Source organism: Schistocerca piceifrons, chromosome X (assembly GCF_021461385.2).
Source record: "Schistocerca piceifrons isolate TAMUIC-IGC-003096 chromosome X, iqSchPice1.1, whole genome shotgun sequence".
Lineage (NCBI taxonomy): Eukaryota > Metazoa > Arthropoda > Insecta > Orthoptera > Acrididae > Schistocerca > Schistocerca piceifrons.
The window spans coordinates 307,656,390-307,672,755 of NC_060149.1; the positions used below are offsets into that span (position 1 = coordinate 307,656,390).

Genomic DNA, 16,366 nt, shown 5'->3' on the forward strand with positions numbered 1-16,366 from the left:
ACAGTTGCAAGCAAGATTTTAATTATATTGAAATGCTTTCCATAATAATCAGTATATACTTTTCAAAAGGTTCTCATATTGTGACTTTGAGGTAATTTTTAATGTTTGACTGTGTTCACATTTTGAAACCCTTTCATGTAAAGAACAGACAGCAAATACAAGAAAATAAAATAGGAACAGAAATTGTAGTTAAGAGGAGGAGGAGGAGAAGCAATAGATGGTGATGGTTCTGATGATGTACAGGGTGGGCGAAATGAAACTGCAGGGAAAAAATATTTACATTAAGACTGATATGGGATTGACATTTGTTAACACCATAGAATCTGCTGCAAATAGCCACTGTTGACATTGACGCAGTGCTGTGCTTGATTTATCAAAGTGTAAGACTTCTGTAGCGGCTCTGCCTGAGGCGTAGCAGAAGTAGCATTTTCAGTGTTCTTCTGTAGCCCTTTCTGATGCAGATCCTTTTTGGTAATTTTTTGATATTATGATCTCTTAATTTCCACTTGCATGGATAAAAGGAGTTGATATTTCATCGGACTTTGTTCCAGGCTTTTCTTAACTCGAGCAGTGTTTTCTGTTATTCAAATTCTTTTTGGATAGTTACAGTTTTTATTCGCCACAGAACCTGTTTATCATGCCATTTTGCCACTAAGTTTTGCATTGCAGGCTTTGTGGGAGGTTTTACCAAAACACTTTCAGTCATAAACTCTTGTGTGAAAAACAGATCTGTAAATGTTCTCTGCGAACACACACTGTTTTATCATGAGCATCATTTTGTGTTGCATTCAACCAGTCACTAAACATGTCTGATCCACTCACTCACTCACTTCTGTATTCCTAGATTTTCAGAAAGTGTTTGACACAGTACTCCACAGCAGACTTTTCATGAAGGTCCAAGCATGCAGAATGTGTTTTCAGATATGTGAGTGGTTTAAAGATTTCTTCAGTAATAGCACCCATTATGTTGTCCTGAATGGCAAGTGTTCATCAGAGACAATGGTATTGTCAAGAGAGCCCTGAGAAAGTCTAATAGTACTGCTCTTGTTTTCTATATACGTAAATGATCCGATGGATAGTATGAACAGTAATTTGTGAGTGCTGGTGACACTGTAGTGTACAGGAAAGTGTTGTGTTGAGTGACTTTAGGATGGTGCTGGAGGATTTTGACGTAACTTCTATTTGGTGTGATGAATAGCAGCTTCCTGTAAATTTAGAAAAAATGTAAGTTAATGCAAATGAGTAGAAAAAAGAATCCTGTAATGATAGAATACAATATTAGTGATGTGCTGCTCAGCACAGTCACATTGATTAAATGTCTAGACATAATGTTGCAAAGTTATACGAACTGAAATGAGCATTTAAGGCACGTGGTAGGGAAGGCAAATAGTCAATTTTGGTAAATTGGGAAAATCCTGTTAAAGTCTACCAAGAAGATAACATATAGAACACTTGTGTGACTCATTTACTCATTTGTGAGTACTGCTAGAGTGTTTGGGACCTCCACCAGGTCAGGATAAAAGAAGATGTCGAAGCAATTCGGAGGTATGCTACTAGGTTTGTTACTGAGAGATTCAGTCAGTTCACGAGTATTATAGAAATGGTCTCTGATCTCGGATGGGGATCCATGGGGGAAGATGACATTATTTTTGTGAAAATAGTATTGAGAAAATTTGGAGAACCTGTGCCTGACTGCAGAACAATCCTACTACTGCCAGTGTACATTTTGTGTAAGGACCACAAAGACAAGATAAGAGAGATTAGGGCTCATATGGAAACACATAGACAATTGTTTTTCCCTCAGTGTGTTTGTGAGTGGAACAGGTAAGTTGATGATCACTAGTGCTACAAAGTACCTTCTGTGATGGATTGTGGAGTATGTGTGTAGATGTAGAATGTAACGACACAGCGCAGTACTCAGAACAGAGTGTGTGGGAGATTCTGTTCATGAACAGGTATCAGTTCTGTGTCAGTCTTATAAGTATTTTCCAGGCTGGTTTTATGTTGCCGACCCTGTAGAAGTCTGCAAGCTTTTGTGGCTGTTGTCATTGACAGTAAAATCGTCAGAGTTTATAGGCTACATTATATTCCTCTTCAAACTTCTAGAATACTCAACATGTTAACTCCTCTCCTGGCATTGTATTCAGGATTCTTCTGGTGCCCTGGAGTGTTCAGTCACCCGGGGACACTAGCAGAATCCTGAAGAAGATCCCAGCAGAGAGTTTGAAATGTCAAGTGCTCTTGAAGTGTAAAGAGGAAGATGATGTGGACAAACAACCCAAACGATTTCATCATCAGTGGGAGAGGTGATTCATGGGTGAGGGACACCGGGGCCGGGGGGGGGGGAGGAAAAACTCAAAATTTATTTTTGGAAGAAGGTGTTAAAAAAACATTTTTATAGTCAAAGAAGGTGGAATGAAAGTGAAAATTACACTAACATAAAGTTTCAGTTGTGTTAGAGATTTGTAGTAGTTGAAAAATGTATTATTGTGTTCATAAATTTAGTGAAAACTGTATCTCTGAAAGCAAATTTAAACAGAATTCGTGAGGGGAAGTAGATTTGTTTGATGTTATACATTTGCTAATGCGTTAAAAGTTTCCTTCCACTGCATACTTGTGTGTGGTTTGTCTGCTGAATTTCATTGTGTCTGTACACACAGTTTGGCCAATTGTAATAAACAGTAAGGGACCACTTACATTCCCCTTAATTTTTTTTAACAATGGAAGGAATGAAGATAACTACTCACCATTTAATTGTTTAGTTGAAGTAGTGGTAGCAGAGAAGATAACATAAACAAAACTTGATACTTGTAAGAGTTTTCGAACCTTCGGAACACACCAACCCACCTATTGTGAGAGGTTGTATTGGATGGAGATGGAGAGAGGAAAAAGGAAGAGGAAAAGAAGGGAGGATGATGGCTATGTAGGGAGGGAAAGTGAAGGAAAGGGTAGGAATATGGAAGTACCAAACTCACTCTGATACAGACTGGGAAAGTTACATACGGTAGACAATGAAATAGGAAGTCGTAATCAGCACCATGTGAAAGTATAGGTTAAAAGGGGGAGGGGGACAAGCAAGATAAAACTGAAGAATCTGGAGGCCATGGACAGGACAGTATCAGTGTAAAAGAAGTAGATAGTTGAATCAGATCAAAGTTACATGATGGGGAGCAGTGCCATCTGTCCTTTGCCCTAGTCTAAAAGTTGTATATCTCTCTCTCTCTCTCTCTCTCTCTCTCTCTCTCTGTGTGTCACTATGTTTTCCTACTCTTTCTTTTATGTTTCTGCATACACATGAATACCACCTCTCACTAGTGCAGTAAAGCTAACATTAAGTAAAACTCTATTGTATCTATAATAGCTGCTTTAATTATAGAGCACTTTCTGCATATGAGCATTGGGCCTCAGTTTGATAATATTTTATTATAACATGATTTAATGTCTCTACACAGCCCCATTTTACTATTTTGCAAGATATTCCCAAAACAATATGGCCAGTTGTGATGCATTTTCTCTGAGCGGTGCATATATGTGGGCATTTTCTCCAAGTGCTACACATATGTACAATAAAGTAATTTCATGCTACAGAATTATCCTTACAGTCCATTTTGTAAATTCTATTTTCATTATTGTTGCCAAACCCTCAAACAGTTTTTCAGTTATCTGTAGCCATCTCACTTTTTTATTTCATACATGAATTTTGCGTTTTTACTTGCATCCCTTTCTATCAGGTTTTTACACAATATTTATTACTTGCAGTGATCATCTCTCTAGATAATTTATATTCTCTTTCTCTCCCTAAAGTTACCTTGCATTTCTAATGGATCCTTGCTGCATATATCTATGTCAGTTCAAAGCCTTTTGATTCCTCCAATCCGTCTCATTCAGAAAGATTGTCCTCCAAACACAAAATTCCTTATCACAGGCATCAGTGAACTACCTCTGCTCCCTTGGTAAAGTACACCTATTTTAAAATCCTAATTTCTTACAGCACATCTCTCATTTGTTCTTTCTTTCCAACAGCTTCAAGAACATTACATACACCACCTCCACAAGTTATCCAGTTTGAAGTCATCCTACTTCCACCTCTGAGTGCCACTGCCCTACAAGTCCTATTACCCACCCCATCCCTACCAGCCACTTCCAGCGTGTAGACCTTGCCCTGCTGACCTCTGCTGTGTGCCTCGCCCCCCAGAAGCTCCTCTGCAACACCCATGGAACCGAAAGAAACCCACAACGCCATTGTTATCCAACCCTTATGAACCTTGAACCCTGAGGTGATTCAGTCCTTTTCAAAAGATCTTCATTGTCAGGGTCTCACTGTAATTCAGTCATGCTGGACTGGTGGTCAGTTAAACACTGTTTTGCTACAAACCCTTCTGACCAAAACTGACTGAAAATTAACATAGAACTTTTAACTCTCCCAGTTCATAACTGTGACAGAGATCCTTCTCATTCCCACCCAAGCACCCTTTGTTTGCATTCCAGGAATTTATCATCTCCAAATCTGCCTTGCCTTTCTTTCATAGTCATTTCATCACATAAACCTCTCAGCAGAATAAATGACAGCCATTCGCTATCGTAAAACAGACCCTCACTTGATCACCCTATCTGCATGTGAAGGCTCAGCCAGTGTGATCTCAAAAAATAGTCTGGCAAAAGTTTTCCATCAAGTACATGATTCTTCTGCCCGCAAGCTTTGCCAGATTGATACCATCACAAAGGCCCACCATCACCTCCAGGCACTACTCAAATCACTAGCCTCATCCCAAAACCTTTTTCCCAAATGCATCTCCCCCCCCCCCCACCCCCTCTGTAGACTAACACCTCCTGCCTATTACACTTATTGTAAATTCCTATTATGGGTAAACCACTTACTTGCTTCATTACCTCCCTTTATCAGCTGGCTTCCTACTTCTCACTACTGACTCTGTCTCTTAATACATTATCATCTCCCATGACCATGGCCATTTTGCCATCAAACACTACATCTCCTAACAATGTGCCAATTCCAAATCCACCATCTCATTCCTGACACAGATGATGCAACTGTATCCTTATGTGCAACAACTTATCCTTTGAGGAAACAATATACAAACAAATGCAGCTTGGTCATGGGCACACTCATATACCAGCTTATTTGTGGACCATGGAGGGGAATCCTTCCCAGCCACCCAAGACCTTGAACCCCTTTAGGTTCATTGAAGATGTTTTCGTGATGTGGATCCTGTGTCAAGACACTGTAACAATATCTCTCAACAGCTTAACACTGTTTCTCCTATGAGTTTCATCTTATTCTCTCTAGTGCCATGTGTACCTCTTTTTTCATATGTTGACCACCATCCCTCTGATGATTCTAAAAACACCATGCCCATACTGCGTGTAAATCCTGTAGGCTCCAGTCTTGATATTTGCAGCATTGCGTGTAATTTATGTAAATCCAAGTGTGCTTTGATGGTGGGGGAACTGTATCCTTATCTACAAGTACTTATCCTTTGAGGAAACAATATGCAAACAAACGTGTGAGTATCATAATGGAAGATGATAATTTTTCACACTGTATTATACGCTGTAAAATGGTGTTGTATGCACCTGTGGTTATGGGAGCCAGTAGTCTGCCCAGTGTGCTGTAAGTCCTTCAGAATTTTCATTATTCATCTCATCTCATGATACCTCAAACTGGCTCATGTTCCGTTGTCTTAAGATTGTGTGTCAGTGGTCTTTTGCCTGTATAACTGGGCAAAGCTGACTAGTTACCTGGCCAAGGCAGAAGCACCATTATGTTTACACTTGATAATCAGGAACAGTAGACAGTAATATTGTACAGTCCAGTTATCTTATGAGTGAAGTGTTGTCACACTACACATCTGAATGAGCCACAACGTGAAGTGTCCATTTAGAACAAGAACAGAAACCAGACATATATCTCACCTGGGCTGCTCATGATGCCTTGCTTGCAGTATATGTAAAAATATCTCCCCCACTGATGTTATTTTCCTCATCTGTTGCAGTTTCAGTCACAGATGATAATGCCAAATCCTTGTTTGAATCGATGAAACTGATTTTGTTATATTTTCAGTGTCAAAGTATCTCCCCTGGAGACGTTATCACACACTGTTTTGGCATGATACATGGCCTTTCTAGTCTCATATGTCACAGCAGTAAAAGCTAATGTTGCAATTTCAAAATCAAACTTACCATGTGGTCAATTGGTTTTTGGCAAGTAATGCTGAGGGCCGAGGTTTGATTCCCAGTTACAACCTAAAAGATTTTCCGTGGTGGAATGTTCGGGAACGAGGCCAACTGAAAAGTTGAATGAATATAAAAAAAGCAAAATTGATGTGCTGAGTGCTGAAGTTGTGTTCTTTTGAAAGGCTTGCACCAGGGTGGATGGCACACAAAGTATATTTATTAGTAGCAAAAGCATCAGCCATTATTTTCTGTCAGGTGAGAATGGGATACTTGACGCATTACAACTGCTGGTAATTCCTTGCAAAATTCTGGACAAGTTCTATAGAATTAAGGTCTAGATCAGACCTGGATAACCTTTGCTGACCTGCAGGCCTGGTTCAGATACTTACTTAAGCTTGTGGGGTGCCTTGTTACACACAACAGCAATTCTCCCAGTGCATAAAGTCAAAATTATAGCATCCATGACCTTAACGTTTATTGGGTAACACACCGATTTAAGTTGGGACCCATTTCTTGGCATGTGACGCCAAGAGATTATGCCTCAGTACATGTTTTTGAGAGTACAGTCATTTATTGTTTACCCAGAATATCTTCCACATGCCGGATTGAAACCATTCGTGGACCGAATGCAACTCATGGGCTGCCGGTTCCCCACCCATGGTCTAAATGATAATATGGCAGGAGGAGGAGAACTATTGTCTTACTAACTTTTGTCAGTGCATTAATTAATACCAAAAGTATGGTTTTCCTTGTCTCTATGCATTTTTAATTTTTCCCTGTCAGTTTCCACATGCAGTCTTTCTGTTTTAGTCATAGAGGAGAAGTGAAGATGAAACAGAACTCTGCATTCTCAACACTGAGATGATGCCCAACACTATTACTTGACAATACTTCTCACACACTGTCACTTTGCTACATTATTCACATTACAATGCATTGTTCCTCTAAGTAAACCAGTGACTAAATTCTGATGCTTCATTTTGCCATAAAAAATAATGAAGTATATTGACAAAAAAACAAATTTCGTGGTTTATAGACGTTATGGAAGATCTGTAGGAGTTGGGAGAAACAGACAGTGACATAGAGAACAAACAGGCATGAATTCAGAAAAAGGTGAAAGAAGTTAAAAGTTTCAAAAAAAAAAAAAAAAACACACAAGAAGGGGGAGGGACATTGGTAGAAGGGAACAACAAAGAGCAAGAATTAAGTAATATTGGGAAGCAAAAAATAAAAATAAAGGAAAAGAATATCATGTCATAAATCAGCTTATTCACATGATCCTGAATTAGCTAAATTCTAATAATAATAATAATAATAATAATAATAATAATAATAATATAGTAGGAAAGTTCTGGTAGAATGTAAATAATTTTAGAACTAAGGGGGACCACTCACTGAATAACAAAAGTATTGAGTCATTAACACACACACACACAAAGGAGAGAGAGAACTTCCTAGCTTATGGAATCAATCTTTTTTTGAGCTGGAGCTGGAGTGGGATGGGGGTATGTTGGATGGGGCAGGCAGACAGTGAGAGACATGGGAGGCAGGATGAGGGTTTGAGGAGAGTAGCTAGTGGCTCAAAAGAAGGCAGCTGGTACACTGGCTAGGAATGCAGGAATGAGGGATGGCAGATGAACAAGCCAGGCATGTGATGCACAGATGCTGGTGCTAGTGGGGAACAAAACATGATGAGGGTGATATGGAGATGTGAATTGGGAGTGTGTGCCATGCGTGTGCTTCTCCTTTGAGGGGGAGTTATATAAACAAATTGGCAGCACTACCATGGCAACTTCCTATGCAAATCTTTTTATGGGTCATCTAGAGGAAACCTTCGTAGCCACCCAAATCCTTTGTCTGATTCAGGTTCAGTGATGATATCTTCATGGTCTGGACTAGGGGCCAAGAAACCCTGTCCTCATTCCTCCACAACATCAACACCTTTTCTCCCATCTGCTTCTGCTGATCCTCCTCTACCTAATATGCCACCTTTCTGGATACTGACCTCCTCCTCTCTGATGCCTCCTTCCACGTGTCTGCCCATATTAAACCCACTAACAAACAGTGCTTGTATTTCAACAGCTGTCATCGCTTCCACACACAAAAATCTCTTCCATATAGCATGGCCACCCATGGATGGCATATCTGCAGTAATGAGAACCCCCTTGCAAAGTATGCTGAATGTCTCATGAGGACCTTCACAGAAAGGCCCCATATCTGAAACCTAGCCCACAGACATATTTCTTGTGCCATATCCTCACATACCTCTAATCCTCCCAGCACCCCCAAGAATCAGCTACAAAGGACACCTCCTCCCCCCCCCCACCTGCCTCCCTCAAAAAAAAAAAAAAATAAAATAAAAAATCAATCAATCGCCTAGCATCACCCTTGACAGAAACAGCTGAACCATATCTTTCACCAGGGCTTTGATTACCTATCATCATATCTTACCCAAGATCCTTCCCACCCCTCTTAATGTGGTACTCCATCACCCACCCAACCTAGACAATTTTCTAGTCCATTATTTTAAAAGAGCATCTCAGTCACTTGCCACAGGGATCATATCCCCATGGAAGAACCAAGTGCAAGACTTGCTCAATCCACCCACACAACACTTCCTATTCCAGTCCTGCCACGGGCTTATACTGGCCCATCAGAGGCAGGGCAGTCGTGTCATATACCAAATAAGCTGCAATCACTTCACAGCTTTTATGTCAGTATGACAAAGAATCAGCTGTCCACTAGAATAAGTGGCTATGGGCAAACTGTGGCCAAGAACAAAGTTAACCAACCAGTGACACAACATGCAGTTGAGCACAATGTACTTGATTTCAATTACCACTTCACAAAATGCACCATCTGGATCCGTCTCGCTGCCACCAGCTTTTCTGAACTACAGGTATGGGAGTTATCCTTGCAACATATCCTTTGCTCCCACAGCACTCTGTGCATCAATGTCAGGTATCCCACTGTCACCACACCCTCCACCAACTGTTCCCCCTTCCTCTGTCCTATTAACACCTCCCAGTTCACATTTGTATGTCACTGTTATCATGTGCTGCTCCCTATTTGCTCCAGCACCCGTGCTTCACATGTATAGCCCATACACCTGCCTTTCCTCCCTCCTGTGTTCTTAGCCAGGGAACTGGCTGCCTCCCTTCAAGCCACTAGCTACCTACTGCAACCCCTCTTCCTACTTCCCACCTCTCTGCCCCTCTGCTCACCCCAACTGTGACCTTACCCTGACTGCCAAGCTGCAATCTTGACATTGTGTTCCAGCCAGCATCGTGTAGGTGTGTGTGTGTGTGTGTAACACACTTATCTATATCATTAGTGAAATATTTACTGTGTGCATTCTACTTACTCTGCTTTTATGTGGATATCTAAATCCTGCTTCACTCACCATTGTCTCCTTCCTTCCATAATTAGCACAATTTAGACTTACTGAACTTTTACTTTGCAGTTGCTTGCACCTTCCATTGTCTTCTCTGTCAGCATTGTCATGTGTTTCTCATTTTAATTGTCAATAAAATTAATGATTTTAACAGCAAATTTTCACTGTGACCCACAAAGGTATTTTCTGCAATCACTCTTTGTGATCACTTTCCTTATTTGCACTGTGAGGTAACATTGTGCACAGCAGTTAAATTTCTGTCTTGCAGGATGAATGAAATGGCGTAGTGTTGTAAGTCACTGGACTCGCTTTGGTAGAAGTTGGGTTCAAATCCTCTTCCTGGCATTTTGATTCAGGTTCTTGTGGTATCCATAATTGCTCCATTGAAGAAGATGCTTCTGATTGCCTTTACCACCATTATCCTAACAAAGTTTGTTCTCCAGCACTAATAACACCTTTGTCAACAGTATGTTAAATCATGAGCTTCAGGGCCTGATCATGGTGTTTCCTTTTTTATACTCACAGTGTGCTGCAAAAGGTGAAAGTTATGTTACATCGTACCATGTGAGGATCAAACATAAATTGCAGTTTCAAACTTATCCTTGAGCAAGTAAAAGAAGATGAACTGAAAGCAGGCAATGGTAGACAAAATTTGTTGACTATTTAATAAAATGATCAATAACAATTTATAAATTAGATTATGTAGTGAAAGGAGGTATGGATGGGAAGCTTGTGGCAAAAAGTGTAGATATTATTTTGGTACAAAGAGAGCTTATGGAAGCAGAGGAAAGAACTATAATTGCTTCTGATGAAATGAAATGTATTAGTGGGCTGAAGTAGAAAGCACTTAAAGAAACTTGAAGGAATGACAGATCAAATCTCGCATAGTAAGCAGCTTTAATGATTTTGTTGGTGGTGTAAATTAGATTTGTCATATTGCCCAAGTTAGTATTTCCAAAGAAAAATTTTTGGCACTTTAGAGAAGAACTCATATGAAGAACTGAAACTAATTTTTCGCATGGTTGGTTTGTTCATTGCTCATAATGCATCTTGACCAATAACAGTTAAATAGAGAGAGAAGTGAGAGAATGATTTGACTTTTGCATTAACACCATCTGATTTATGAACAATAAAAATTGTACATCTACTGGCAATCTATGTACTAATATTTAATTTAATCCCACATAATTTTTGAGCGAGAATTATAGAATGATTGCACCAATTTCCAGGCATTTCAAGAAATCTTGTGCTATGTGCTTACAGTTTCTTTCTTGGACTGCATGTTTGGAGCCTTTCAAAATTGTATGCATAAAATCTGAGAGCTCTGTTAGATTTTGAAATATCATGTCATTTTTATTTATCATTATCTAATGAAAAAACTGTTTTTCTTTTCACTTTTATTGAATTTACCATTAGTTATCGAGAAAATAGTTGCAAGTGCCTTTAGGTTCATTTTAGCTTAGCAGTAACTTTGTTTACTTTCTGGTATTGTACTGTAGTGCCTGAAAATTTTGTATCATAAATACATGTTAGTATGAGTGTATCAACACAACTTGTGATACATGTTCATCATACTTAACTTTTTCATATGTATTAGAAGTTGTCAATTTATTAATAATTGAGTATTAGATGACTCCCGAAGAGAAATTACTTTTCATCTAAATTTATCTGTTTGGACTTGTAACACATTGTGTGCATGATATTATCAGCTACTTTATTCCAAACTGTATTTTTGTTATTTACTGTAGTTTCTCAGTTCATTATAACACTCCATGTGTTACGTAAATCAAGTCTGTTTTTCATCTTTTGAAAAAAAAAATTAATATAATCACTGGATAAATGAAACTAAATTTCTTAAAACTATCACCTAGCAGTACATAAGTTTACTATCTTTCAAGATGCTCTTTTAAAATAATGAAACATATCACCGTATTCTTTGGGAAGGTAAATATTCCTCACTGATAATGCATAGACATCCTTTTAACATCAAATGAAACACCTTTCTCAACTTTTTTAAACTGCTTGAAAGTTAGTGTAATGGTGAGAGTAGAAAAAAAGAGTTATGTGGTAGCAATAACATATATGAAATGTATTCAAGATGTAACTTGCACACATAAAATCATGTTTATGGATGGAGATGGGATTGTGAGTGAGCAATGTACATTGCTAACATATTTTCCTCAGCTTTATCTAAATCTTTCTCCATCTTGAAAGGTGATGCCTTCAACAAAAACAGAATATTGGTTTTTTAAATCTGTCATTAAGATTATGTTTTTTGTTCTTCAAGGCTAATTCTAGACAAAACTGTGTATTTAGTACTGCAAGCTGATTTGCCCAGCACCAGCATAGACAACGTATATATTCACAAACCATCTGTTTGCTCTTTGTCCTTGGAACTCAACTTTCAAAATTGTCAAGAATGTGAAAGATTCTCTAAGATTGGGAAAGAATCTTTGGCTGACATTTGTTCAATGATTTTTCTGACATTTCTCCAGCACAAGTGGCTGGCATTCTCAAGTATTCACACTCCATGGGTGGTGGCAGAACTCAATTAGATCCCATGGCTTGGGATTACATGTACTCCGCATAGTAATGTCTATAAGGGACACCTGCTCAGTCATTATTGCTGTAACTCCTCCATTGTTATTTGCAGCACAGGAATCTAGGATCTGTTTATCTTGAGGCTTTCTCCTTTCTTGTCATATTTATGCATTTCAATGGTTTTCCTGAACAAATGGGCATGATAGCTCTCCTCCACAGCAAGAACCTGTGTGTCAACCAATTTTGTTATGTTGTCAGTTTCACACAGCACCTGCTCCTCCATGGCCAATCTTTCCACCTTTCCCAGTCTGCAATACCATTTATGTTCGCTGATCCTAGTATTGATGGATCATCTTGATTCCAACATAGACTTTTCCACAGGTACACAATTTGTGGTTTACTCCTGACATTGTTAGTAGGCCAATCTGAGACATTCTCTGGTTTTATTGGTCAATTTAGATCATCTTTACACCATGTTTCTAGTTCTGTTTATCTCCCTGCAGATGTATGGCAGATGGGCTGTACCAGACATTTCTGCTTCTGACGTGTCTACTTTCCCCATGTCTGGTCTTATATAACTAGTGAAGTATCCATTGTTCTTTGTAATGCATTCCAGGTGTTGCGTCTCACATCTGAGGTGCTGTGGCTCACATATTTGTCTTGCACAAATTACGAGCATATAAGTTGTTCTCTTTTCTGGCCTGGTAATGGTTTAGAAGTTTGTGCAGTTCCCCAACTGTATGTGTCAGTTTTGAGTACATGCTGTGGCCCAAGTTTTCACCTTTCTTCATAGCCACTACATCTAGAATTGGTAGCTATTTATCTTTTTCTACTTCCGTAGTAAATTTAGTGTTGGCATGGAGGATTTTCAGATGCATTAAAATATCATCGAGTTGTTCCTCACTGTGGCTTCAAACAGTGAAAGTATCTATGTACTTGCGATGTACCTCAGGTTTACAATGTGCTATGTCTAGCACATGTCTTATGTAATGCTCTATGAATAAATTGGCAACTGTCAGATTAAATGGAGTATCCACAAAATGAAAGTTGGTTAAAAGAATGGAGTTAGCAGGTGTTTCTGAAAGGATTTTGGACATTTGGTAACACAAATGATATAGATTGCAGTCCTGATGAATGAGCACAACATTTCTGCCAGATCAAAATGTATGATGCAAAAATTAAGATACCATATTTGGGTTTGATAAAGTGGTAATTGTCTTTTGACATGAGATAATCACACTACTTACAGCCGGCCGGTGTGGCCGTGCGGTTAAAGGCGCTTCAGTCTGGAACCGCGTGACCGCTACGGTCGCAGGTTCGAATCCTGCCTCGGGCATGGATGTGTGTGATGTCCTTAGGTTAGTTAGATTTAATTAGTTCTAAGTTCTAGGCGACTGATGACCTCAGAAGTTAAGTCGCATAGTGCTCAGAGCCATTTTGAACACTACTTACACACAAATGCTGCAGATGCCATTTTTTATTGGTAACTTTGCTGTGAACATAGAATCTGAAATGACTCATGCAAAATATTGTCTGTCATCTTGGGAGGCAGCTTGTGTTATATGGAGGGATAAGGGGAATTAAATTTTACTGAAATTGGTGAGTTATTGAAGGAAGTTTCGGTATCTATGCTCAACTTGGGCCCAGAAAACAGATGATATCAGTGCACCTGTACCAGTGAACTTCTGGTAACTCTTTTGAGTTCACAGAAACCTAAAACAGCAGTTAACAGTTTTTTCAAGGAGCAAACTGTTGTTGTAACCAAGCTTTGTGCCTGAGGGAGACTTGACTTGCTGATGACTCACCAAGACTGAAGTTATATGCTATGGGAGCTTGGAAACTATGGAATTATATGAGAAAACTGCCGTTTGAATCGTGAGGAATGTAGGAGATGTAAATGTGCACTATTATTAAACTGTAAGAAGCTCTGTTGATTGAAATGTCATTCTTTGTCCAGGATTTCTTGTTTTAATAATGGCTTCAAGCAGCTATTTGTTATGTGTGTAGATCTTGCAAGAGTATACTTTCACAGCTCCTCTTGCTGGCTTAGGACAACTTTAATACTGCAAACCCTTTGTTTGTAAGTAGGATGATGATTGCTTGTTGTTGTCGCAAAAACATTTTTCTGATACAGCAGTTACAGTCAGAATTTCTGCTGTTGATCTTCCACCCTGCTTTTCTTTTGCATTGGTTAGTTATGTTGGAATGATTTATGAATCTGGCCTCTGTGCATAAAATAAGACAAAGTTGGGCTTTGTTCTTGCATATCTCACTGTGTTGAAAATTTCTTACAAACAGTGCTTTGTAATATGTGTGTGACAATAGATCCACACTCTACAAGTAGAAGTGGTACTGAGAATCAGGCAGGCATGTAGAAATGGCAAAAAATTGCTTCACTTATAGAAAAACCCACATTTCAGGGATATTTGAGCTGTGATCTATAAACAAACCTGGAATTAATGGTTGTTGGATCAGGGTCCAACTACAGTTTGTTTGTATAAGGGTCAGTCAAATGAAAATGAGACATGTGAAAAAAGGTAAGTAAATTGCGTAATATTCCAAAAGTAATCACCATAACAGTTAATACATTTAACCCACTGTGAGACAAGATGGTCAGTGCCTTCATGGAAAAATGTTTCCAGTCATATGTGGATCCGTGATTGTAGCTAGGCGTGCACATCTTCGTCCAAAGCAAATTGACAGCCATGAATGTCTTATTTCAGGCCTCTAAAAATGTAGACATCACTTGGGAACAGATTGGGACTCCCAGTGAAATGTCTGCAGCGTTGTTGAAACAACAGGCATGCCACCTCCAGGAAAGTTGTGGTGGCCTTTTTCTTTGTCTGCAAGAGCCCACTGCTCATTGACTTTCTGGAAGATGATGCCACAATTAACTCACAGTGGTACATGGTCACTTTGCAAAAACTGTAACATGCGTTCAGGTCCAAACATGCAGGAATGTTGATGGGGGACATCATTCAGTGGCAGGCTAATGCCTGCCCACATGTTGCCTAGATTGTTTCGACTGCACTGAAGAAGTTTCACTGGGAAGCCCTTAAACATCCTCCATATAGTGCCAATCTCTCCCTATGCGATTTTCATACTTTTGGAGCCCCGAAGAAGACATTTTTGGACATTGATTTGCTTCGGACAAAGAGGTACATGACTGGGCACAGTCATCGTCCCGCAAGCAACCACAAACATTGTTCTGCGAGGGCATTTACCATCTTGTCTCACAGTGGATAAATCTATTAAAGGTATGGTGATTACTATGAAAAAATGAACAGTTTATTTACTTTTTCCATCTGTCTTATTTCCATTTGACTGCCTGTTATACGTGTAATTTATGTAGCCACTGCTTCTTCGGTTGCTTCTGTTAAACTCTGACCTTCCTTCCTTCTACTTACTGTGTATGAATTGCCACGTATAATATTTTTCACACTCCTACACTCCTTTCCATGTAGTGTGTGAAATGTAGGTGTAGAAACATTATAGATATGTTCTTATGTTATCAAATTTCGTTCCTTATTTTCCATTCTGTAGGCTTTCTCCGGTTTTCCGAAATTACTTGCTCAAATGCTGAATATTTTTCTTATCTGAGGCCTTAGCTGGTGCAGATTTGGGCCTTTGTCTAATAGGAGTATTTGTTTGTAATGGTTGAGGCAAGAGTTCAAGGTAAACCACAGATGCTGATTGTGTCATCTGTTCGGCAGGTGGAAGAAGCAGTTCAAGCAGTTACTTGAGGACACAGGTTATGTCACTCCAGGTAAACTTTTATCAGAGGTCCAGGTGCTTTTTATGGGTCGAGAATGTTTTGAGGCCCTGTCTGAACAAGATCGCCAACAAATATATGATCAGCACCAAAAAGAAATTGTGGAGAAGGCAAAGCACAATTTCCAGGTATGTATGTGAAGGTTTAAATTTAAAATTTATATATTTGTTGTGTCATGTGTACATGTTCTGTATTTATCTAATTATAGGAACTACTGTTGGAACATGCAGATTTATTTTACCACTTCAAAAGCATTGCACCTACTGGAACGATAACACAGGCTGATATTAAGGAAATAACTGATGCTTTGCAGGATGACTCCAGGTACAAAGAAAACCATTTTTATAGTATTGAGTTAGTTGCATGTCTCGTGGACTACAATTGTAATCTCACATTATAATGTAGAATGTTCATGTAACAAAGTTTCTCATCTCAAAATATAGCTATATGCTGACATTTTACATGAT

At 39.1% G+C, this 16,366-nt stretch overlaps 1 protein-coding gene across 4 annotated transcripts in view; it reads left to right on the forward strand.

The window, feature by feature from the left end:
* LOC124721237 (rho GTPase-activating protein 190) overlaps window positions 1-16,366 on the forward strand; it is a 301,992-nt gene that overhangs the window by 58,041 nt on the left and 227,585 nt on the right. For all 4 annotated transcript variants that reach the window (XM_047246094.1, XM_047246095.1, XM_047246096.1 and 1 more), the window contains exons 7-8: window positions 15,841-16,027; window positions 16,108-16,223. In XM_047246094.1, the coding sequence (XP_047102050.1) occupies window positions 15,841-16,027; window positions 16,108-16,223 (303 nt within the window). The remainder of the gene's footprint in view (window positions 1-15,840; window positions 16,028-16,107; window positions 16,224-16,366) is intronic.